Source organism: Diaporthe batatas, assembly GCF_019321695.1.
Source record: "Diaporthe batatas strain CRI 302-4 chromosome Unknown Contig00005, whole genome shotgun sequence".
Lineage (NCBI taxonomy): Eukaryota > Fungi > Ascomycota > Sordariomycetes > Diaporthales > Diaporthaceae > Diaporthe > Diaporthe batatas.
This window is the reverse complement of record NW_025408552.1, coordinates 2,884,986-2,908,076: the sequence shown is the minus strand read 5'-3', so window position 1 is coordinate 2,908,076 and position 23,091 is coordinate 2,884,986. Positions and strand designations below refer to the sequence as shown.

The 23,091-nt window shown below is 53.2% G+C and overlaps 5 protein-coding genes across 5 annotated transcripts; 4 read left to right on the top strand and 1 right to left on the bottom strand.

Annotated features, from left to right (window-relative positions):
* Nucleotides 1-2,211: 2,211 nt before the first annotated feature.
* KVR01_004852 (uncharacterized protein) lies at nt 2,212-5,736 on the top strand. Its single transcript, XM_044786212.1, has 3 exons — nt 2,212-3,062; nt 3,883-5,379; nt 5,456-5,736. The coding sequence occupies exons 1-3, from the start codon at nt 2,304-2,306 to the stop codon at nt 5,498-5,500; spliced, it is 2,301 nt and encodes a 766-aa protein (XP_044645297.1). The 5' UTR covers nt 2,212-2,303; the 3' UTR covers nt 5,501-5,736.
* A 565-nt stretch (nt 5,737-6,301) lies between these two features.
* Nucleotides 6,302-9,121, top strand: KVR01_005432 (uncharacterized protein). The gene is made up of 3 exons (XM_044781650.1): nt 6,302-7,024; nt 7,098-8,469; nt 8,551-9,121. Exons 1-3 carry the CDS (start codon nt 6,722-6,724, stop codon nt 8,949-8,951), a joined length of 2,076 nt encoding a protein of 691 aa, XP_044645877.1. The 5' UTR covers nt 6,302-6,721; the 3' UTR covers nt 8,952-9,121.
* Nucleotides 9,122-9,587: 466 nt separating this feature from the next.
* KVR01_005080 (uncharacterized protein) lies at nt 9,588-11,958 on the bottom strand. The gene has a single exon (XM_044781949.1). The coding sequence runs from the start codon at nt 11,646-11,648 to the stop codon at nt 11,040-11,042; it is 609 nt and encodes a 202-aa protein (XP_044645525.1). The 5' UTR covers nt 11,649-11,958; the 3' UTR covers nt 9,588-11,039.
* Nucleotides 11,959-16,192: 4,234 nt separating this feature from the next.
* Nucleotides 16,193-19,122, top strand: KVR01_005009 (uncharacterized protein). The gene is made up of 2 exons (XM_044789711.1): nt 16,193-18,843; nt 19,064-19,122. The coding sequence occupies exon 1, from the start codon at nt 16,247-16,249 to the stop codon at nt 18,635-18,637; it is 2,391 nt and encodes a 796-aa protein (XP_044645454.1). The 5' UTR covers nt 16,193-16,246; the 3' UTR covers nt 18,638-18,843; nt 19,064-19,122.
* A 22-nt stretch (nt 19,123-19,144) lies between these two features.
* KVR01_005670 (uncharacterized protein) lies at nt 19,145-21,908 on the top strand. Its single transcript, XM_044785071.1, has 5 exons — nt 19,145-19,411; nt 19,497-19,548; nt 19,607-19,848; nt 19,904-21,259; nt 21,331-21,908. Exons 1-5 carry the CDS (start codon nt 19,344-19,346, stop codon nt 21,767-21,769), a joined length of 2,157 nt encoding a protein of 718 aa, XP_044646115.1. The 5' UTR covers nt 19,145-19,343; the 3' UTR covers nt 21,770-21,908.
* The last annotated feature ends 1,183 nt before the right edge of the window (nt 21,909-23,091 follow it).

The following is a 23,091-nucleotide window of genomic DNA, read 5'->3' as shown; positions in this document are numbered from 1 at the left end:
AGCATGAAGATGAGTTTGGCGGAAGAAAGGAAGTAAAAGACAAGGGAAGGCATGAAAATCCAAACGTGATGAACCCTAACACTGCAGCAACAGGTGCTGCAAGTCTGTCCCAAACCATGATGACGGGAGAGTCTAGTCATCATTCTCTCTGCCTTGAGATCGCAGGGGAGATGCCAGCTGGGCCAGCTGGATAGGGTGGGCTGGTCTTGGTGATTGAACCGGACAATTGCTGCTAACGATGCCAAGCTGGTAGTGCTGGGCAGTAGTACCCGGCTGGTTCTCCTGATTGGAGCTTTGTTCGGCTTCACAAAGCTCAGTCAAGATTGAGGTTCTCGTATCAGACTGTGCCATGGTCTCACGAGAGACCGTAGTTGCGAGCAGGTGTTCTCGAGACTGGTACCTAGACACAGTCTGCTGCTTTGGAGGCGGAGTGGGAGGTACATCCGATAAGGGGCTGACCGAACGTGGAGCTGGCTGGAATGATATTTTGCTGGTGTGACCCGTTCTGCTTGTTGTGCGGTTGACTCCACCAGAGGGAGGCGCAGGGAAGCCAAGGGGCAATGTCAGGTAGCGGTTGTCTTGATGGGAGTTGCGCGGCGGGACTGCAGGAACCGGTCTGATCAGTCCAGGATAAGGGGTTGGCGGTCGGTGTCGCTGGATTCCCAAGTTATCTAGCTCGAACTCGTTGGGGTGAGGTAGTCTACCAAGAGCTTGTTGGGAAGACTGATTTTTCAGAGACGGCCACTTGAATTTTGGAAGGCTGAGTTTCCACGTGAATGGTAGACAGCGACTCATCCAGCGACGTAGTCGAGATTGTTGAATTCGTGAGGGGGCTGTAGTTGGGCCACACAAGACGTGACCAAGACCGGCAGCACTGAGAACCAGAATGGTGATGCTGACAACCATACAGACAGTGTAACCGACAGGCATGGGTCTTCCAACCTGGTTCAAGACAGTCATGACTGCACCGGTGGCAGTTATAGACAAGAGACTGAAGAAAAGGAAGGAGACAGACACCACAAACTGGATAAAGCTCTTTGCTTTCTCCTGCCTGCTGCCCTCAGACTCTGTAGTCTGCGCCTCCATAGGCAAAGGAGAGTTGGAAAGCACAATGTTTTGCACATCAGGCATACTTGATGGTCGACTGAGCCTGGCTGCTGCACTTCCACCGAAGGTGACACGAGTAGGCGGTGCACGGCACCCCATGATTTCCAACGACGAACGGATCTCGGGGGCCTCTTCAGAATTGCCAGAAGGTGAAGCCATGGTTGAATCCTTTCTGAGGAAATAGTTAGTGATAGTCTGTCCGATGCGGCACTCACAAGTAAAACTAAATAGGGTTTATGACTTCATGGTCACTCACGTACTTTGTTCCAGGAGATGTGATGGTTCAGGGAAGGACGTGTTGTTTGACGCGTGTTGCCACAAACTGTCCAACTATGTCAATACATTTCAACAAAATCAGGGAAAAGTAATAACACTGAAGGAGAGGGTAGGTGATATACTCACAAATTCACCAGGTTAAAGCACTCAGAGACTGACTTGTTTGTTGTGTTGTAGAGGTTGTTGCGTGAAGGATGAGGCGATGCGCGATGCACAGATTGGTAATGGTAGAGTAGGAAGCCCGATGCAATATCTCAAAAAGTGTACAGGAGTTGGTGTTAACTTGCTCCCTGGTGAGAAATTGAGCTGGCCGGAGTTGCAACTTGTTGCACGAGAGGAACACTGAAGGATGGTATCGGAATTTGTGAAGCTGAGAGAGAGAGTGTGTGTGCCCACTGGTGACTTTGGTGGCAGACGCGATTGATTGAAAGATTTGGGCCGGTGTTAAAAACAATAGCAGAAAAGCTGCCCCCCTCCATCAGCCAGGCTCGACACCAAGTGTGTGCCTGTGAAGGAGGAGGCAGAGCAGGATAGGAATTATCCATCTCGTTTGTATAGCTAACAAACCCTTTAGCAAACTCAACTATATTTTGCCTGTAAATTTACTCAGCATTCATATATACTATAAAATTTTACAGCATCTACCATAGTCCAAAGGAGTATAAGTGTGATCTTTTGGGAGGATGAGACTCACCATGATGTTCTCAGGGTACTTATCCCCAGTCAGCCGAAGTTTAGCCAGCTTCCAGCGCTCGGACCACCCGGCCGGCCACTACGTCATTGGTTGTTGACCGTAGAGCTTTAGTTCGACATGTGCTGATTGACTTCGTTCCGCCAGCCTCAGTGGTCTTTTCCCAATCATCACGACACCAAGTTGGGTTCATTACTATGTCGCAACATAGAGCAACCAGTTCTTCGAGATGAGGCCTTCCTGTCTGGCCCAAGGCCGGCTCTCGCTTCTCCGGATTCGAGGATCGATCCTCCAGTTGCCAACAACGCCATGGGCAGCAACGAGCACTGCAGCGAGCAGGTCGAGCACAAGTCCAAAGCCCATTCTCCCCTGCTTTCGGACCGGTCGGAAAGGCCAAATAAGAAGCCATACAAGCACCCAGTGGCAAAACGAACGGCAGAAGAAGTGGCCAAAGCGGTGGGAAGAGAAAGAGCAGAAGTCGGGAGAGCCCTCGGGAGAAAAGCCGGGGCAGACGTCCGGTCAGAGGCGGCATGGTTCCCAAAGGCAGGAGCAGGGTTGGCAGTGGAACACGCCGCCTCACCAAGGACGAGTGCCCCTACTGGCAGCAGCGCATGCCACGGGCGCCCTAGGGACGGCAGCCTTCGTCAAGCTCTCCGAGAACGAGGAGGCTTCAGGGGACACCGGCGAGCAGCGGATGCTGCAGGCATCCCGAAAGGAGATCGCCAAGAAGGTTGATGACGACGACCGAGGCGTGTCACGGCTCCGCCACAAGGTTGTCTTGTTCCTTGATCTCTATGTCTGGGAGCCGCTTTGCACTGGGTTCCGGTTCCTCCACCTTGCCCTCATCTTTGTGCCAGTCATCCTTGCTGTTCCGGCAATATGGATCGGCGGAAGGCAGAAAGACCGTAATGGCGAACGGTCCGGTACACTTTGGTGGTATGGTTTCCTGGTGACGGGCATGGAATGGGCTGGTCCAGCTTTCATCAAGGTACGTTCAAAGTTGATGTTAGATTTGAGAACCAAGCCCCAGATCGGAAGCATCGTGTCCTTGTTTGGCAACTCGTGGCCCCATTATGAGGAAGTGCCCTGAGAAATGAGGCCCCTCGTGGGCCTGCCATGGTGTGACGAGGGTGGACCCTGAGGTGGTGAGGTGGTGAAATCTCTGTGTGGGATAAAATGGTGCCCATCATTTGTCCACGGTAACAGCAGGAGATGTGTCTTTGTTGCCAAGATCGGCCTTGCAGGTGGCTGCAGGGAGGGTTGGTAGGAAGAGCCAAGTGGTTTGGAAGACAGGTCGAGATGGGTGGGTAGGAAGGAGGAAGTGTGGTCAGACAGAGCAGAGTGGGTCCAAGGACTGGCCACTGAAGTGAAGGAGACCCAAGTGGGCGGTGAGAAAGCTTGGATTGGGGGAGTTGGTGGTTGGGGAAGAAAGCCAAGTGGCTAAGAGAGAGGTCAAGAGTCTTGAAAGGAAGCCAAGTGGATGCCAACAATGAGGTGGAAAGGAGAAGAAATGGAAGTGAAAAGACCCGGACGGGGGACAAGAGGGGGAGCCAGTTGACCCGGCAATGAATTTGGCATGAACTTGACACCATATGGGCAGCCAAGTGGCATCTCCACCTGATCACCTTGGTAACAAACATGGAAAGTGACGGTACACTCATTCGCCTTGGTGGCCATGTCCATGTTGTTCCTACGAGTGAAGGGGCAGAAGGGCTTGAGTGGCCAGACCTGTGGAAGCACATCAGGAAGCTAGCCTGAAACTCACTTCCGGGAGACGCATAGTCAGAGACTGACAATTATTTCAACAGCTGGGTCAATGGGCCGCCTCTCGATCTGATATCTTCCCGACTGAGCTGTGTGAGATCATGTCAAAACTACACTCAGATGCCCCAGCTCACTCCATGCATGCAACAAAGCGCATAGTGCGGGCTGCTTTTGGAGACCGAACGTTCGAGGAGATCTTTGACGAATTCGATGAGAGGCCGCTCGGCGTCGGGGCCATTGCTCAAGTGTACAAGGCTAAGCTCAAGCCTGACTTGGCAGGCCCCGGAGACCCTGATCTAATCGATGACCAACCTGGTGGAACAATCCGGAAGAACGTTACGAAGAACGTTGGCACCGTCCTCAAGAGTACGCCGAAAAGAGTCCCTTCCTCATATGTTGCTGTCAAAGTCCTGCATCCTGGGGTCGAGCGCACTGTACGCCGTGACTTGCGCATTATGAAAGCTATTGCGTCGGTTCTCAATCTCATCCCCACGATAGAATGGCTCTCTCTGCCTGACGAGGTTGAGCAATTTGGTGAGATGATGAAGCTGCAGCTCGATATGCGCATTGAAGCTGCGAACCTCACTATCTTCCGCAAGAACTTCAGGAATCGCACTACAGCTTGGTTCCCCTTCCCGTACACCGAGTTCACGACAAGGAACGTCTTGATAGAGGAATTCGCCCACGGCATGCCACTAGCTGACTTCCTGGAGAATGGAGGCGGTGTATTCCAACGAGATATTGCCTCGGAGGGACTTGACGCCTTCCTCCGCATGTTACTGCTTGACAACTTCATCCATGCCGACTTGCATCCTGGAAATATAATGGTCCGTTTCTATGAGGCCGAACAGCCCGAACTGCCCTTGAAGCTCCGCCTTCGCCGTCAGGATGGAGAGGATCAGACAATACCATCGGAGCAGAACGACGTGACGGAAAAGGTGCTAGCCAGGCTTCGCCCCCTTCGTCACCGGAAGGACTCTAAAGCGTGGAATGCCGAACTAGAGAAAATCGACCGGGAAGGCTACCGTCCGCAGCTGATTTTCATCGACACAGGCCTGGTCACTGAGCTGAATGAAACGAATCGCAAGAACTTCCTCGATCTTTTCCGTGCTGTCGCGGAGTTTGATGGCTACAAGGCTGGGAATCTCATGTGCGAGAGGTGCCGTCAGCCCGATGCTGTGATAGACAAGGAAGTTTTTGCGCTCAAAATGCAACACTTGGTCCTCGGAGTCAAGAGCCAGACCCTGGCTCTGGGCAACCTGAAGATCGGAGACATTTTAGAGAAGGTCCTCGACATGGTTCGGAGCCATCACGTCCGTCTCGAAGGCGACTTCGTCAATGTTGTCATCAGCATCTTCCTCCTCGAGGGCATCGGGCGCACCTTGGATCCCAACACAGATCTCCTGAGTAGCAGCTTGCCTATTTTGCGCCAACTGAGCACGCAACAGGGCAAGGACATGGCCAAGGGAGGCGACTTCAGCATGCTCATTCTATGGATGGGCCTGGAGACCAGGAGGTTCCTTCAGATAAGTATTGACGATGTATGTGTTTCAGCATCCCGTACTTTTTTTTGAACCGGATGCGGAGCATGAGCTGACCAACGCATTTCTGGACCAGGTCGAACGATGTGTAAAATATGACCTCCTCTCACCCAACGTTTAGACAGCGCGGCACCTGCATCGGCAGTGTATAGGAGACAGGCGGGCACAGTGGCATCTGGAGTTTTCCGCGTATCACAGCATCAACGCATTTCATGAAGAAACACACAGTAGACTAGATCCGAACCCACGCAGCCCGCACGGCGTGCACATAAAAAGAGCAGCAGACAACCTCGGAATTAGACATACCGGAGGTCTTCTAAGTCTTCTAGATTGACTAATCTTAACCCGAATTAGCCATGCTGTCCGTCATAATGTCTTGTGTATGTTCTTGATAGGTTTGTGACCTAGATCCATCAAATGGCGGCTGTCTGCCGCTGTTCTTAGGCAGTTAGAAAAGATTTGGACCTGACTACTATGGAGCCGACATCCACGTTGGCAGTCTTGATGCGGCCGACTAATCAGTACACTTGTATGAGAGAGACCAGTTGATATCAGTCAGGCCTCGAATAATAAAGCCTAGAACCTTGTACAACACGGCTCGCAGATTAAGAAGTTGTTCTAGTTAGGCCTTCTGCTGGTATGGGCAGGTCCATGCGCGCCGCTGCGTTCTCATTCTATTAACCAAAGCTGGGAAAGTGTCCCAAGACCGTGGAGCTAGATAGTCTGCCACCAATCAGACTGGGTCCCAAGAAGAAGCCGATATCAGAGCACCCTCGGGACGATAATGCGGGGCTGGCCAATGGCCCACGCCAGCGTCCGGGCAGACGGAGATGGGACCTGAATAAGTCGGTTATTGGCCCGACGACATCGGCACGAGCTTATGGGTGCTTATCTCTCGAATCTGCTAAGGCGAAAGGGCGTACCTGCTGATCGCTAGACTCGAGGTTTCGATCGTGGTTCTATTCCGATCTTATCGACCCGCACGGGGGCTTGGCCCCGTTGCCGTTGTGAGATGCTGTTGCTAATTTCAAGCACATCCGTCTAGTGCGATAGCTGTCACAAGCGATCTTTATCATTTATCAACCCACCTGGTCATGCAGCTTGCCAGTGCCGTTAACGGACGTGCCACACCACGACACACCTTGTGATGCTTCAGCTTGCAGGAGACTCCAAGCCTGCGACAGGGTATAACTAAACCCAATCATTATCCAAGTTTGTCACTTGTTACGAGGAGAGCCTTTAACCCCACATCAATGCCTTCTATATAGTTGCCTTCTCTCTGTCTCACTCGCATCAGAATATCCTACCCCCCGCAAGTTAACAAACCAACGTCATCTTCAAGATGGGCTCCATTGCAACTGAAATCCCCCACCCCTTCGACCCTCTGTCACTCGAAGAGATCGAAACTGTCATTACATCCGTAAAAAAGGCCCACGGAGATGTCTTCTTCAATGTTGTCTCATTGCATGAGCCGCGCAAGGCCGAGATGAGCGCATGGCTCGCGGACCCAGACAAGTTACCACGCCCAGACAGAGTAGCTGATGTTGTGGTCATTGCACCGGGCGGAAAGGTCTTCGATGGCCTGGTGGATGTCAAGACGGCGACCATCAAGCACTGGGAACAGCTGGACGGCCTCCAGCCTATCGTGAGTCCATGATGATTATCCCAAGCTAGTAGCAAGATAGTTACCCAGGTGGTTAGTCTGACAAGTGGAACAGATCACCATGGAAGAGCTCCAGGCAGTCGAGCATGTCTGTCGGAAAGACCCTGGTGTAATCGAACAATGCAAGATCAGCGGCATCCCCGAAGAGGATATGCACAAGGTGTACTGCGATCCGTGGACGATCGGCTACGACGAGCGACACGGCTCAAAGGTCCGCTTGCAACAAGCACTGATGTACTACCGACCCAATGTGGACGACTTCCAGTACCAATATCCTCTGGACTTCTGCCCGATCTATGATGCTGATAAGCAGGCCATCGTCGCGATTGACATACCCAAGGTGCGACGGCCGCTCAGCACGGCTGCAGCCATCAACTACACTCCGTCATATGTCAACGAAAAGGAGGGTGGCTACAGGAATGACCTGAAGCCCATCAACATCACACAGCCCGAGGGCGTCTCGTTCAAGCTGAACGGTAGGGAGATCGAATGGCAGAGCTGGAAGATGCACATTGGCTTCAACTACCGAGAGGGAATTGTCTTGAACAACATAACATACGATGATAAGGGAACAGTCCGACCCATTTTCTACCGCTTATCGCTGGCGGAGATGGTGGTACCATACGGAAATCCTGAGCATCCACACCAGAGGAAGCACGCTTTTGATCTCGGGGAGTATGGAGGTGGATACATGACCAACAGTCTTGCGCTCGGATGTGACTGCAAGGGGAGCATCCACTACCTCGACGCACACTTCCCCACTCGCGTAGGAGGCGTTCGGACCATCAAGAACGCCATTTGTATCCATGAAGAGGATGACGGGATTCTCTTCAAGCACTCTGACTTCCGGGACGATTCCGTGATTGTGACTCGGGCCCGCAAGCTCGTCATCCAGCAGATCTTCACGGCCGCCAACTACGAGTACGCAATCCAGTGGGTCTTCCACCAAGACGGAACCATCCAGCCCGAGATCAAGCTCACTGGCATCCTCAACACCTACGCCCTTAACGCCGACGAGGACCCTTCGCCTTGGGGAACGCAGGTCTACCCCGGCGTCAATGCCCATAACCACCAGCATCTCTTCTGCCTGCGAATCGACCCCAACGTCGACGGGCCCAACAACACCGTCTTCATGACCGATACCGTCCCCTCGGACGCCCCCGTTGGCAGCGCAGAAAACTACTACGGCAACGCCTTCTATGCCAAGAGGACCAAGCTCGCCACCACGGGCCAGTCGATGACGGACTACAACGGGGCCACTTCCCGGACATGGGACATCTGCAACGAAGGGAAGCTGCACCCGTACAGCAAGAAGCCCGCTTCGTACAAGCTCGTCAGTAGGGAGGTGCCGGGTCTGCTACCCAAGGAGGGTTCTCTGGTGTGGAAGAGGGCGGGCTTTGCGAGGCACGCCGTGCATGTGACCAAGTGTAAGTGGTGGCCAAGCCCTCCCCAGAGAAATCAACCTTTCAAGATCGAAACCCAGCTGACCTCGTATTACTGCCACATAGACTCGGACGACCAGCTTTGGCCCGCGGGTCGCCACGTCCCGCAGACCTCTGGCGAGCCATCGTGCGGCCTGCCGGAGTGGATCGGCGACGGCAACGAGTCCATCGAGAATACGGATGTCGTCCTCTGGCACACTTTTGGCGTGACACACATCCCCGCCCCCGAGGATTTCCCCGTCATGCCTGCAGAGCCCATGACCCTCCTGCTTCGCCCGCGCAACTTTTTCACCAACAACCCCGTCATGAATGTGCCTCCGAGCTATGTGTCCATCCCCAGCCAGGTCGCGGCTAACAAGGAGGCGATTGTTGACGCTACGGATAAGGTCAGCAAGATGGCGTTCGATGAGGGCTGTTGCGCTGGGTCGAATGGTACCAATGGAACCAATGGGAATGGTGTCCATTAGTTGTTGAATACGAGTGGCTGGACCGAGATTGGGGACCTTGAGAATTCAAATTGTGGCGTGTCTATAAGATTGTTCGCCTTTGAATCAAGCTTTCTTGTAAATTGACTGAAGCACCTCCTGTATTATTTTGGGCCTGTATCATGCTATACCTCCGGAACCTCTTTCATGTATCGATCGAGACTCCAATAATCATGAGGTACGCGCGGAGTCTGTGCTGGCTGCCCGGGTGGGCTGGCGAAGCTCAGTATTGACTTGGAGAGTTCTGACTCCAGTAAAGGGGGCTGGGTCCAACGGCTGAGGCCTCTCAACGTGATGTGTGCATTGCCTCTTTCGCCATAAGAAGCTTTGTGTATTATAATTTAGAGATCGGATATTTGCACCCGAAAAGATGGAGGGTACACCCAAGCCCCAAGGAATAAACTCCTACAGGACAACCTCCTATAGGACAACCTCCTATAGGATAACCTCCTATGTAATAAACTCCTCTAGGATAACCTTCATTATAATATTATCCTATAGGACAACTAGTTTAGTACTAACCTGAGTACTTTACCTAGGTAATCTCCAAGTTGTCTAGTATGGGTGTACCCTCCGTTTTTGCGGGTGCGAATATCTGGTTTCATAATTCAATCTAGAGACCGGACAATCTGTTACTCTTACATGCTTTTAAGCAAGTTCAACTTCCATTGCGCCTTCGTCAACAAACAAGATCGGTTCTAAAGTTGCGGCACTTTGAGACAGCTTCACGAAGCTGTCGGGCAACTGTGATATAGTGGAAGTGTCTGAAATAGCCATAGTTTTCATCAGAAGGACAAAGAAGTCTTTCTGCGTACCGAACTTGAAGTTGCAGTATAAAATGTCCAAAACATTGTGGGGCTCGTGTAGAGTTAGGTCACATCTCTTCTGAATCACTCAGTCAGACCATCATAGCTCGACGGGGTTCTGAAGTTTCCGAGACCGAAATAGGACTATTGGAACTGTTCCTCATCGCTATGGGAAGTTCAGCGAATTGCAAGCACCTTTTCTTCAAAGCTGAAGTAAAGGAGCAAGCTTTCCCTTGAAGTTGAATCAAAATCTCTAAAGCATGCTATGGAACTGGGCAGCGATAGAGTAGGATGAACGGATTTTACTCGCCTAATCTCCCTTCACATGGACTCACTCGGTCAACATTTGCTACTGAAATCTCTGCTCTGAAAAACTCACATTCTCGAGAGCCAGTGTCATGTGTGACGTCCCGCTTCTAGGTGTCGCCTACTCTGTAAACCGGTAGACATGAAATCTGGTCCAGACCACTCAACACTAGTCAGACACCGCATGGACGCACCGAAATCCCAGTCCAGCCAAGCAGTCAGGCTAACGCCAGGGCATCTTATTGGTTGTCAAAGTCAGGACCGGAGCCGTCCGCGAAAAGAAACGAGGAAAAAGTGGCATGACACAGGTGCCGCCCGTGCCAGTTGCGCGCATGCACAATGCACCGGCCGCGCCCAAACCGGTCTTCACATGCGACACACATCAGCAGTTTTCGACGCACCGGGGCTTGTGTCGACCGGGGAGGCGCTTCGATGCAAACCAGCGTCGAGCGACGTAGCACTGCATTGCCGGCCTCCAGAGATCACGTCTCGGATTGGCCGGGGAGCACCGAGTAGCACCATGGTCTGAATTCCTGTGTATGGTCTAGATTGCATCTGTATTCTTGGTCCGCATATCTCATATGCAGTAGTATGTATGGTAGTAATAATGGGCGGGACTCTTTTTGTTCCGTTTCCCGGGGCTTGCTCATTCTCAGCAGACCCCCCATCTGATTCTCATGCAGAGTGTCTAATAGTACAGTGTGCAGCCATGCGTGATAGCAAGAATACACGTTTCCCTCGCCCTTCCAAAACGCCATGGCTGCCCTCAAAACCCATTGCATGACATGTTCAGTTTCCCGCCAGAACCCCCGGCCCTGTTGATGCTGGTATTGTGCCCGGAACGCCGTTTTTAAAACCAGAAAAGATGAAAACGCCGATTTTGTCGTCACTCGTGAGACACTCAAGATATGTTCACAATTATTGTTTGAGAGTGTCGTCGTAGTCGCTGTAGGTAGCTCTAGGCCTCCCAGAGTGACATCATGGGCCCCTCGATGTGCCGGACGTGGTGCTGGACGGGAACCTCCTTCTTGGCCGGGGCGGTCGTCTCTGTTCGCCTCCGCTTGTACTCTGTGGTCGAGCTTGCAGTTGGCTGGGGGATCCAGAGGGACATGGAAGGGCCATCGATCTCCGAGTCCCACTGCTCGTGCGACGTAAATGTGCCGGCGCGTTCCCTCTTGTTCTCGTTGGCCATGTGCTGCTGTGCGCGGTGGGCGGCTGTCTCCCTCCGCAGGGCCTGCCTGTTCAGGCAGAAGGGAAGCTCCTCCTGGCTGACGGACATGGCGCCGCTGTGGCGTCTGATGGGGGACGGGGGAAGCTCGTCCTCGCTGAACTCGTCGTCGTCACCGAGCACGGCGCTGTCCTCGTCGTATTCAGACAGTGGCGATGCCGTCAGCGACGATCGCTTCGAGATGGAGGTGATTTGTGTTGTGATGAAGGATGTGTCGATTGGCTTGACGAACTGGGGGCCGTGGCAGAGCATGTTGTCGTCGAAAGAGCCAGTGTAGAGAGAGTTTGCCTTTGGGAATGCAGTATGAGTGTCGATGGTGCGTGCTTGCATCTGAGCCATGGCCGGCAGTGGTTGTTGATTGTCTGTTGATGTATGTGTGTTGGATTTTCCAAGGTGATGAGTGCGACTGTGCACTGTACTAGTCAGGGTTCAATGGAGGCTGTTGTTTGAGGCTGTATTGAGCTGAGAGATGAGTATCTGCAGGATCTAGCAGCACGGAAGGCTGGCTGAGATTCAAGATATTTAAACAGAATCTGGTCCAGCCGACCGATCTGGCTGGGAGACGCATCTCGCAGGCTGAGATGCCGCAATGGGCTGATCGATGGGATCTAGAGGCATGTGGTGTCTCAGTCATTTCTTCTGACCCCAAGTCTGCCCCGGATTCGAGCCCACAATGACATTGGCATCAGGCGCAGACCAGGCCCCTTTGACGGGGAAGTCGTATGATCGGGGGCCACCGGATGGGCTGACTGCGGGTGAGATACCGTACTATCTGCTTTGCACAGAGCTGGGTGCTCGGCCTGCTAACAGCTAAACCTCCCTTGTCCTCTTCGACGTCCGGGGCAAAGTGGAGTGGGCTGGTTTGGTTCCGGGACAATCCGAAATCTACAACCGCCCCAAGATCATCCATCCCCTAACACCTGGCAAGTACGGAGTAGCCGCCCAGCCTACACTTGCCACACGCTACACATAAACGGAACAGCTTTGTACATTGTATGTTACTTGCGCATGCAGCCACTCAGCTTCTAGTCCTGTCAACAACTTGTATCCTACACAAATAACACATTCATCCTAATGCACGTCCTTTCCCTGCCTTGTTCCCGACGCTGAAGCCCCAGACATCAATACCGCTAATAAACGGCGGGTGGGCCGATCGGTAAATTTGCCGCTCACGACAACCACCAGTTCCTTCCCTCCTAACCGCTCAATTACCGCTTACAAGCCGCTCTTTCCCAGTTGTGCGGTTGGTTGGAAAAGGAGCTGCTCCCTCCTCCTTCAACCGTAGCCTTGTGCTGAGCGGCAAGTTTACCGCCACTTTCCAAATAAACTGCACACCAACAGCTTAAAAGCGGTTTAAAGGAATAAGCCGTTGAGGGCTGAACATTGATGTTCAGCCTTCAGCCCTCAACCCAAGCTTGCTTGTCGTCATCAACCATCAACCCCACAGATGCATTGCTGTGACTCTAATGGTCACTGGTCTCCCGACTGTCGCCAAGGTTGTCGAAGTGATTCAGAGAAAGGCGTCCATGTGGTCCTGGACGCACAACCCCCCTCTCCAACGTGTCTGCAGAGTGGCCGCGGCGGACTGTCCCGTCTTGCTTGGGCCCTTGGCTGTGTATCGCCTCCTGGGAGCGCAACGCTGATGGGCCGGCTGCTTTCGGAGTCTGCATTCCTTGCAGATGAGAAGGTGTGGCGGGAATGCTCGTGGCTTGCTGTTGATGGTATGTAGGCTGGAAAGTTGATCGGACAGAGCCCTGCACATTTCCATCAAAACCCAGTGATCGCCTGGGTTGATCAGGCAGGTTCGTGTAGCTGCCAAATGGATTATACCCTCTGCCTAGAGGAGAAGAATTCCGAGGGATTTGCGCAGAGAGCCCATTGCGACTGCCGCCGCTACGGTGTTTCGGACCACTGGTAGTATTGGAAGGCTGGGGGTACCCCATACCTGTAGTAGAAGTTGTGGGAGCGGGATGCTGCTCACTGCTGGCCGTGCTAGTGTATGCGGCGGGGCCTGGCTCTGGTGCAAGATGCTGGCTCGCTCGGCTTGCTCCCAGCCTTGCCTCCCAAGCATGTGCAAGGCTCTCGTAGGCAGACACTCCCATCCTGTCTAGCTGTTTAGGCAGAATAGCTGGTGGATGACGTAGGTCCTTTGCTGCTACGAATGCAAGCACTTCAGCTTCATGTAGGTGTTCCATCCTGAGAGCCTGGCCTGCAGGAGGGATGTTCAACGGAGTGTGTAGGAACAGACAGGGAAATTGGCGCAGGTGGACTTTCTGCCCATGGTCCTCATATCCATCGGCCCACCTCAGCTTCATAGCCTACTCTTTGGTGTCTCCCTTAACCTTCTTGAAGCAGCTTGGAATGATAAGTCTAGAGGAGAATAGGGTACCTATTATCCCGACCTCTCTCCAATCTACATTCCCTAGGTGTAGTAGAATGACCACTGCGAACCAAGTCTTAATGTAGTTATTATCCCACCAGGTATAGTATACTCTACCTACCTCTAGATTAGTAACACTCTCTAATAGTTCTTAAATGGACCTCATCACTAGCTTTACTAGTACTTCTTATTCTAGCTTCCTTATAGTATTATTAGGACTGTAGCTCTCTTTTAATGCCTTCTAGTACTCATTATTACTCATTTTAGCCTTAATTATATTATAACCTTCTATAAGCTCGCTAAGTTCCTTAAAAGCTAAGTTTTCTCTCTTTAAATGTTTATAGACCTTTAAGAGTAGGTATAGCTGTATAGATTAAGATGGATTCTTTCCCTAATTAAGATAATGTTCTATATAGTAAAGGATATAGTAGTTACTACCTCTCTTAATGATCCCTAATTTCCGATTAGTAGGAGAATATAAAAAATAATGTTTTATATAGTTATTAAAAACTTATAATACTTATACTTTATAGTAGGATCTTTAGCTAGTCTATAGACTTCATCAAAGGGTATAATCTTATTTATTAAAGATAGATTCTATGACGGGCTCTGGTATGTGGCCGGGGAGGTACCTCCATGAGCTGGTACTTCTGCATGGGATGCATGGTGGAGATCGTCCTGAGGCTCGACAGACTTCTCAAGGGCACGCTGCCCAGAATTGAGATCCGAGGTCCGGGAAGGGTGTGGAAGTTCTGGTGCCTCGGACTGTAACACCTCACAATTAGCTTATACTGCAGGGGTGCTCAACAGAACTAGTAAGAGATAGGAAGGAGTGATAAGAACATTAAGGTAATTAACTATAAGTAGGTAATATTATCCACTAAATACTAACTAAGAGGGGAATGAGGTTAGGAGAAGATTGCCCTCACCCTACCAATTTAATTAATAGGAGGCATACTTACTAGAATACCTATATATCTCTTAAGGCGCTTAAAATTTATAATCTTTTAGTTAATAGTCTAATCTCCGCCTTATATGTACGCTTATAAGCAGCTAAGGCTTCCTTTAACCTATTAAATACCTATTCATCTTAGTCGATATTCTTTTAAAGAGCTTCTTAATTAATCTTATAAGCTTAATTTGACTCTTTTAAGTATTCCTCTTCCTGGATCTTAATGTCGTTAATAAGTCTGTTATATTTACCGTTAGCTTCACTAAGAATCCAGCCTTTAGCCTTAAGAGCCTCCAATTCATTAATATTAGACATATTAATATAAAGGTGTTGTGAAGTGACTAGTATATAGAAAGAGGAAGCAGTTGTAAAGTAGGGCGACAGTATGAGATTGTTGGAAGTTTTCGACAAGTTGAAAAGTTGAAAAGTTGAAAAGCTACAGTAAACAACCTTGGAAGCAGGTGGCTCGTTCCTGAGTACCTAGGTACCTACTTAAGTACCTAGGTAGGTACCAAGGTAGGTCAAGTAGGTAGGTACCTAGGTAGGTAGGTAGGTAGGTCAGGTAGGTTTGGGGAAACCAACAGCGGCCAGACGCAGTTGCTATGAGACCAACGGTCAAATTTAGCAGCAGTGATGGGATGGTCTTGTCAACTTGTCAAGTACTCCCCTGGGCAAGTACGTAGATGTGTTGAAAACACGGGTGCACGTTGAGTAGAGGTGTGGTCGTTTTCCTAGAGGAGGTTGTTCTACAGGAAGTTGTTCTGTAGGAGGTTATTCTATAGGAGGTTGTCCTGTAGCTGTCTGCCCACTACCTACCTAGGTACCCGTACTTACTTATGAAGTAGGTATTGCTGAAGAGCGCCAAAGTCGCTTGCAAGTGAGAGGGCTGGGGGTTCGGCGAGCTCCCTCCAGACACTCGAGGGCTGCCAGAACAAATGGCCGAGCCTACAGCGCGTTGACGCTTGAGGTCTTTGGGCGGAACAGAACACCACTTCTAGAACAGCCTCTATTAGACACACGGGATCGAGGGAACGATTCCGACGCTTCATGGCTTGGAAAGCCAGTGCTCCAGTGTCTGCATTGCCCAAGTGATGGATGCCCAGGTGATGCCCACGATTCATGTCTACTTTGGCTTGGCATTGGTGTGGAGACACATTTGGGTATCGACTCTGCTCAAGATCGCGGCTCAGGGCCTTCAAAGTGATTGGAACTCACTGCATTGGAGTGCACAGATTGTTCTTGTCATACTGCGGGTTATGTCAACTTGGTGCAGGTCATAAGTACTACCCACTCGTCTAGGAGGATTGGTTTGGGGAGCCCCAAAGTTCTCCCATGTCTCTTCAATTGAGGCTAAATTCACAGCTGCCCAAGCTATTCCCAAAGGGGCCGCCGTTCGCCGTTCTTACTCTTGGCTGCTCCCCGGGAGCGATGCCGTTAGGGCGGCTTTAGTCTGCACGATCCTGTTGGCGGGAATGCATGTCATCTCATCTTGGCGGTTGAAAACACGGGGCATATATAATGACACCAAATACCCATCGACCCATCCCAACCCGGCCCCCCACTGCCTTGCCCGAGCATGTCTGAGGGTCCCCATCTCCCGCAAAAATGGCATCCAGAGACACTGCCCTCTTAAGCCCGACTGCTGATGGCGATCGCTATGAACTCACCAGCCCGACGGCGCTGCCCCAGGCGGGCGGCTTCCTCTGGAACCAGAAGATGATGATACATTTCACCTGTCGCGGCTATGCCACCGCCCAATTCATGCAGCCTGAGCCTGCCAAATACTCGCACGCGCCAAATATCGAGGCCAGGACCTTTATGCAGCCCGAGCAGAACTACTACGCTCACCACCCCGGTCGCTTTGTCTATGTCAAAGACGACGAGACTGGCTCCATCTTCTCAGCGCCTCACGAGCCTGTCCGTGCCAAGCCGGAACGCTTCGTCTTCTCCGCAGGCAAGAGTGATGCGTCCTGGACGACGCAGGGGCTCGACGGCGTTCAGGTGGACATGACCTTGGCGCTGCCAACCCACGACGTCGCGGAACTGTGGACAGTCAAGGTCAAAAACACTTCAGCCCGCCGGCGGAAGATCAGCCTGTATCCTTACTTCACCCTCGGCTACATGTCATGGATGAACCAGGGGGCTGAGTACCGCTCCGACCTCGGGGGCATCGTTGGGAGCAGCATCACCCCGTACCAGAAAGCCGAGGACTATGCCAAAAACAAGTTCCTCAAGGACAAGACCTACTTCCTCTGTGAAGAACCACCCTCGGCATGGGAGGCGAACCAGAATTCATTCGAGGGCGAAGGTGGCCTCCATGCTCCATCAGCCGTGCTGGAGAGCGACGGTTTGAAAAATGGAGATGCACGCTACGAAACGCCCGTCGCAGCAGTGCAGTACCGCGTCGACCTCGCGACAGGCGAGGAAAAGACCTACCGATTCATCTTTGGCCCAGCCTTTGATGATGCTGAAATCAGATCTATGAGGGACAAGTACCTCAGTGCAGACGCCTTTGCCCAGTCGGCACAGGATTACGCTGCATACATCCGATCCGGGAGAGGTCGCCTCCAGATGAGGACACCGGATGCGGCGCTTGACAACTTCGTCAACAACTGGCTGCCTCGGCAGGTATTCTACCACGGCGACGTCAACCGCCTGACTACGGACCCGCAGACACGCAACTACCTCCAGGACAACATGGGGATGAGCTACATCAATCCCGCCGTGGCGCGCAAGGCCATCGTGACGGCCCTGTCGCAGCAGGAAGAGACGGGTGCCATGCCGGACGGCATCCTGTTGTCACCTGACGCGGAGCTCAAATACATCAACCAGGTCCCGCACACAGACCACTGCGTGTGGCTTCCCATTGCGCTGGAGGTGTACCTCTCCGAGACTGGCGACTATGAGCTGCTCCAAGAGAGTGTCCCAGGGCCTCGCGGGGAGGCCCTGACTGTTTTCGACCGCCTCTGCCGCGCGATGGACTGGCTTGTTTCGTCTAATGCTAGGGATGAGTACGGCCTGAGTTACATCGCCCAGGGGGACTGGTGCGATCCCATGAACATGGTGGGATGGAAGGGCCGAGGCGTGTCGGGCTGGCTGACTGTCGCCACCGGATACGCGCTGAAGCTGTGGGCAGAAATCTGCACCGATTCCAAGCGGCCAGATGCGGCAAAGAAGTATCGCGCGGATGCGGATGAGGTCAACAAGGCGGCCGCCACGCACCTGTGGGAGGGCGACTGGTTCCTGCGCGGCATCACCGACGACAACAGGGTATTTGGTGTCAAGGACGACAAGGAGGGCAAGATCTGGCTGAACCCCCAGGCGTGGTCCATTCTCGGCGGCGCGGCGGACGCCGACAAGATCGCCAAGATGCTGCCGCACGTCGACGAGCTGCTGGGCACCCCGTACGGCGTCCTCATGTTCTGGCCGCCCTTCAGCGGGATGGTCGAGGACATCGGGCGCGTGACGCAGAAATTCCCCGGCCAGGGCGAGAACGGTTCCGTGTATAACCACGCAGCCGTCTTCTACATCCACGCGCTCTACAGCATCGGCGAGGCGGACCGCGCCTACAAGCTCCTGCGGCAGATGCTGCCGGGCCCCGGCGAGGACGACTACCTGCGGAGAGGCCAGCTCCCGGTGTATATCCCGAACTACTACCGCGGCGGCTGGAAGGAGTTCCCTGACCGCGCTGGCCGGTCGAGTCAGTTGTTCAACACCGGCACCGTGTCGTGGGCGTACCGGTGCTTCATCGAGGGCCTGTGTGGGCTCCGGGGCGATGCTGACGGGCTGAGGGTGAAGCCACAGCTGCCCTCGGACTGGGACGGCATCACGGTGAAGCGGCTGTTCCGCGGGGCCGAGTTCAACGTGGAGATCCGTCGTGGGGATGTCAAGCAGGTGCAGGTGGTTCTCGACGGCAAGACCCTCTCAGAGGCGCACATCACCGGCGTGGAGGCTGGCAAGACGTATGATGTGTCCGTGGTTGTGCCAGCAATATAGCGTGAGGCCGTACAGTTCGCAAAGAATTGTAATGGCACCGAAAAGGTGAACTGCACATTGTCATAGACCGACGGCATCCCGGGTCCTCGAGTTGGTGACCTTGAATAGACTGTTACTGCTACTCGTATTGATCGCCTGTCTTGTGGCAATCTTACCCGACGGCATACAAGTTTACCCGACCATAGTTTTTTCTCTAGGCACACATGGTAAGAAACCACAGGCTTTCATTGCATCATCTCGCGGTGATCTCTAATAAGCCGACGAAGACCGGTGAGACCGGTCAAGTACTGTAGGCAACATTCGGAGGCGTGCCAAGGGATAAGCGGAGATTCTATGAAGGCTACCAACCAAATCACGTCATGGAGTGTGGTGTGATTGATAGCGTTGCAGTTCCAGTGCTGACATTATGGTGTTGGTGAGGAGAAGACAGCTCGAAAAACGTAATAATGCCTGTGACGCGATTCCAGCACGTCTTGGCATCTGGGCGAAATGGGTAGGTGATATGGCAGATTTTGCTTGCCCCAGGTATTATTACTTCTTGGGTGTGGAGCCGCCGCCGGCGTCCAATCCATCCCGAAAGCTTGTTTCCTCTTATATAACATTGAAGGCGACAGCCGGCTCACCTGGGCAGGTCCTGAACAATTGGTGTCTGGGTCACGAGTAGCAACTTCTAACTGAGCCTTTGGCAAGCAGTTTGAGTGTGGTCATGGCTCTCAAGACTGCACTTTGGGCTTGGAGCCTGCTCCTCAGCTCGGCCCGGGCCATCACTACCGAGTAAGAGCACTTGAGCACGCACTAGTTCAACAATTGAACCAGACAAACAAACAACAGATTGATCAAAGCTGACGCGCCACTCCAGGGGGATGCTTGCTGCCCCGCGGCGAAGCACTGCAAATGTCAACCCTGACGGGGTACGTCAAGCTCTCAACATTGATTTCCAGATCTGACAAGAAGTCTAACCTGGGGCAGACAACAGCCCTTTTCACATCCACGACTTATAATTGGACAACGCACAAGTCTACGACAACGTGGCAGCTGTTGGACGTCGCAAGTGGTGATGTTACGGAAGCGCCGTTCGACTCGAGTGTGTCCGAGGTTGTCTGGGTAGGCCCGACAAACACCAGCATCCTGTACATCAACAGTACAAATGACGATGTTCCCGGGGGCGTCACGCTCTATACTGCAGACGTGGCAGCGGATGTATTCTCGCCGTATGTGTATCTGGTCTCTCAGCGGTCCTGGAATGCATCCACTGACTTGATGCAGAACCGTCGTCGCGTCCCTAGAAGCCCCTTTCCAAGGTCTCAAGGCCGTGCAGACCGACTCTGGCTCCATCAACTTTGTGGTGAACTCCCTTGCTTACTGGAACAACGGATCAGCGTACAACCCAGAGCTCGCGAGCACCCCGCGAAGTACCGGCCAGCTCTACGACGCGAATTTTATCCGCCACTGGGACACCTATATCGCCGCTGAACGATATGCCATCTTCAGCGGCGTTCTGTCTGGTGGCGCTGGCAACCTCACTCTGAACGGCGAGGTCAAAAACCTGCTTTCTGGCCTGAATGCAACTGTGACCCGTCCCGAGACCCCCGTGCAGCCATTTGGTGACCAGGGAGATTATGATATCAGCCCTGACGGCAGTGTCGTGGCCTTCCTCACCAAGGCACCAGAACTGCCAAAGGCGAACTACACGGCGAGCTACATCTACATAGTGCCTCATGACGGCTCCGAGCCTCCAGTCGCAGTGAATGGTCCCGGCAGCACTGCACCCGAGGCTGCCAAGGGTGCTTCTGGCGCTCCAAAATGGTCTCCCGACGGCACCAAGCTTGCGTACGTTCAGCAGAATGGTATTTCATATGAGTCAGACCGCTCCCAGCTCTACGTTGCCAGTGTGAAGGGTCTTGAGGCTGAGGTCTCTCCAGTCGCTGCAGACTGGGACTCGAGTCCCGCTGGGGCTCAATGGAGCCACGATGGTGCAGACTTGTGGGTTACTTCCGAGCTTCACGCTTCGAACCGCATCTTCGTGGTCCCCCACGACGCGGAGGCGTCGTTCGAGCCCGTCAACATCACCGGGCCGGATACCACACTCTCTGGCTTTTCTCTCCTGCCTGACGGGTCCGCGCTTGTGTCCGCAGCAGCCAGCTGGACGAGCCGTATCTTCTACACGCAGGCGCCAGGCGGGGACAGGACCGTCCTCTTCACCGCCAACGAGGTTGACCCGGAGCTGGAAGGTCTGAAACCTGACTCTGTCTCGAACTTCTGGTACGAGGGCGGGGATGGCGACCCGATCCAGACCTTCGTCTTCTACCCAACAGATTTTGACCCGACCAAGAAGTACCCGCTGGCTTTCATCATTCACGGTGGCCCGCAATCAACCCAAGCCGACAACTGGAGCACGAGGTGGAACCTGCGGCTTTGGGCTGACCAGGGCTTCATTGTGACCAGCCCGCAGTTCACTGGGTCGCCTAGCTACGGGCAGGCGTTCACGGACAAGATCCAGGCCAACTGGGGGGGCACACCGTACCGCGATCTTGTCAAGCTCTTTGAGTACCTGGAGGCCAATGTGTCGTACATTGACACTGGCAACGCCATCGCAGCCGGTGCCTCCTACGGCGGTTTCATGTAAGCATTGTGATGCGTGCAGATGATGCCTGTAACCCAGGACCGCAATTACTGACTGATGTTTTCCGCAGGACAAACTGGATCCAGGGCCACGACCTCGGCCGCAAGTTCAAAGCCATCGTCACACATGACGGCAAGCTCAACCAGGTTGGCTCCTACGGCACCGACGAGCTGTGGTTTATCCAGCAGGACCAGAACGGGACCATCTGGGACAACCGTGACCACTACGAGCGGTGGGATCCACTCAACTACGCCAAGAACTTCAGCACGCCACAGTTTGTCGTCCACAATGACCTGGACTACCGGCTGCCCATCGCTGAGGGCGTTATGCTCTTCAACATCCTACAGAGCCTCGGTGTGCCCTCGCGGTTCCTGCATTTCCCTGATGAGGGCCACTGGGTCGTGAATCGGGAGAACAGCCTGGTGTGGCATAGGAGTATCTTCAACTGGATCAGGTATTGGACTGGACAGGACGAGGACTTGATCCAGGATATTGTCATACATCAATAGACTGCTGCCTAGCGTAACTAGGTATTGATGAGAGCAACCCTTCAGCGCCCACGGCCCACACTTCCCCGCTGCGGTGTAGGAGCTCGGGGGATAATGATTCGGGCTTATATTAATGACAAAAGGGGTGCGACTTGGCCAACTAAGCATTATGATGCACAGACCCTGAAAATAGGAGTGACGGAACGCAAAGTTTGCCTGCAGCAGCGTACTCCTCGCGGAGAATTGTGAATGAGGATCCGTAGCATGACATTTGGAGTGCCGCCACGTACCAATCTAGATCAAACCTTTATGACAGGAGAAGGACAGAGTAACGTAAGACCTCTTGGATGAGAAACCGCGAGAAGTTGCGGACGACTCTTGGGCGGCCTCCTCAGGTCTGTAACCTGGACAATTTACTTGGAGACATGTCATTGCGCACGTACATAGTATCCGCATCCTCATCAGCATGGGGCGGGGATTTGACAAATTTGGACCCTCGCCCCCCGTATAATTGTGTCAATATTCTGGAGATGGTGGCCGCAGGGGTTGAACATGTAGCCGAACTGTTGGGCTTGGCTGAGTGAGTGGCCACCGACGCACGTAGGTATGTGAGGGGCCCAGGTTGGGTGGAGGTTCGAATACCAAGAAAGAGCCTCACTGCCAGAAGGCTTAGGGTGGGTTGTTCATCAATCTCCATTGGCACTGAGATGTGGCCAAGATGACCAAGACGACTAAGCTTCGCCTTGTGGCAATCAATATCAGGACCTCGGTTCACCTCCCGAGACAGGGGTATCAGCAGCTGGTACGCTACCGTGCAGACTACCAAGACTACCACCTCGACGGGATCGGTGTGCGTAGCAGCCAGATGTGGTCAACGACTCGCGTCCGCTGTTTCCCAGATGAACAGTTGTTGGGCGGAAGGCCCGGGCGGGGATCCATACATGATGGCATCATGGGCGCTTCGAAGCTTTACCGAATAATCTATTGGCGACTTCACACTTGAGCAACGGCGCCTGGAAGAGGTTGACTAAAGCGGCTCCTCGGAGCCAATGTGGTTGTATGTCCGCGACTCGGCGCCCAATATCGTTCGGCGCGAGATGAAACTTTTGGAAACACGAGTGGGCTCGCATTCCTAAAATGATGCGAGGCGGCATGGCAGATCACGTTGATCCTTGCAGGCTTGCAGGCTTGCAGGAACCGTGGGCCGTTGCAAGGTTTGGGGGCCATTTCGTCAGTTCGTGTACCTCGACGTGCTTGTTGTCTAGTGTAGAAACAAGGTTTCCAAGGTTGGTGGGTGCTCGACGAGATGACGTGGGGCCGACAGCCCAGCGTCCCTGGTTCCT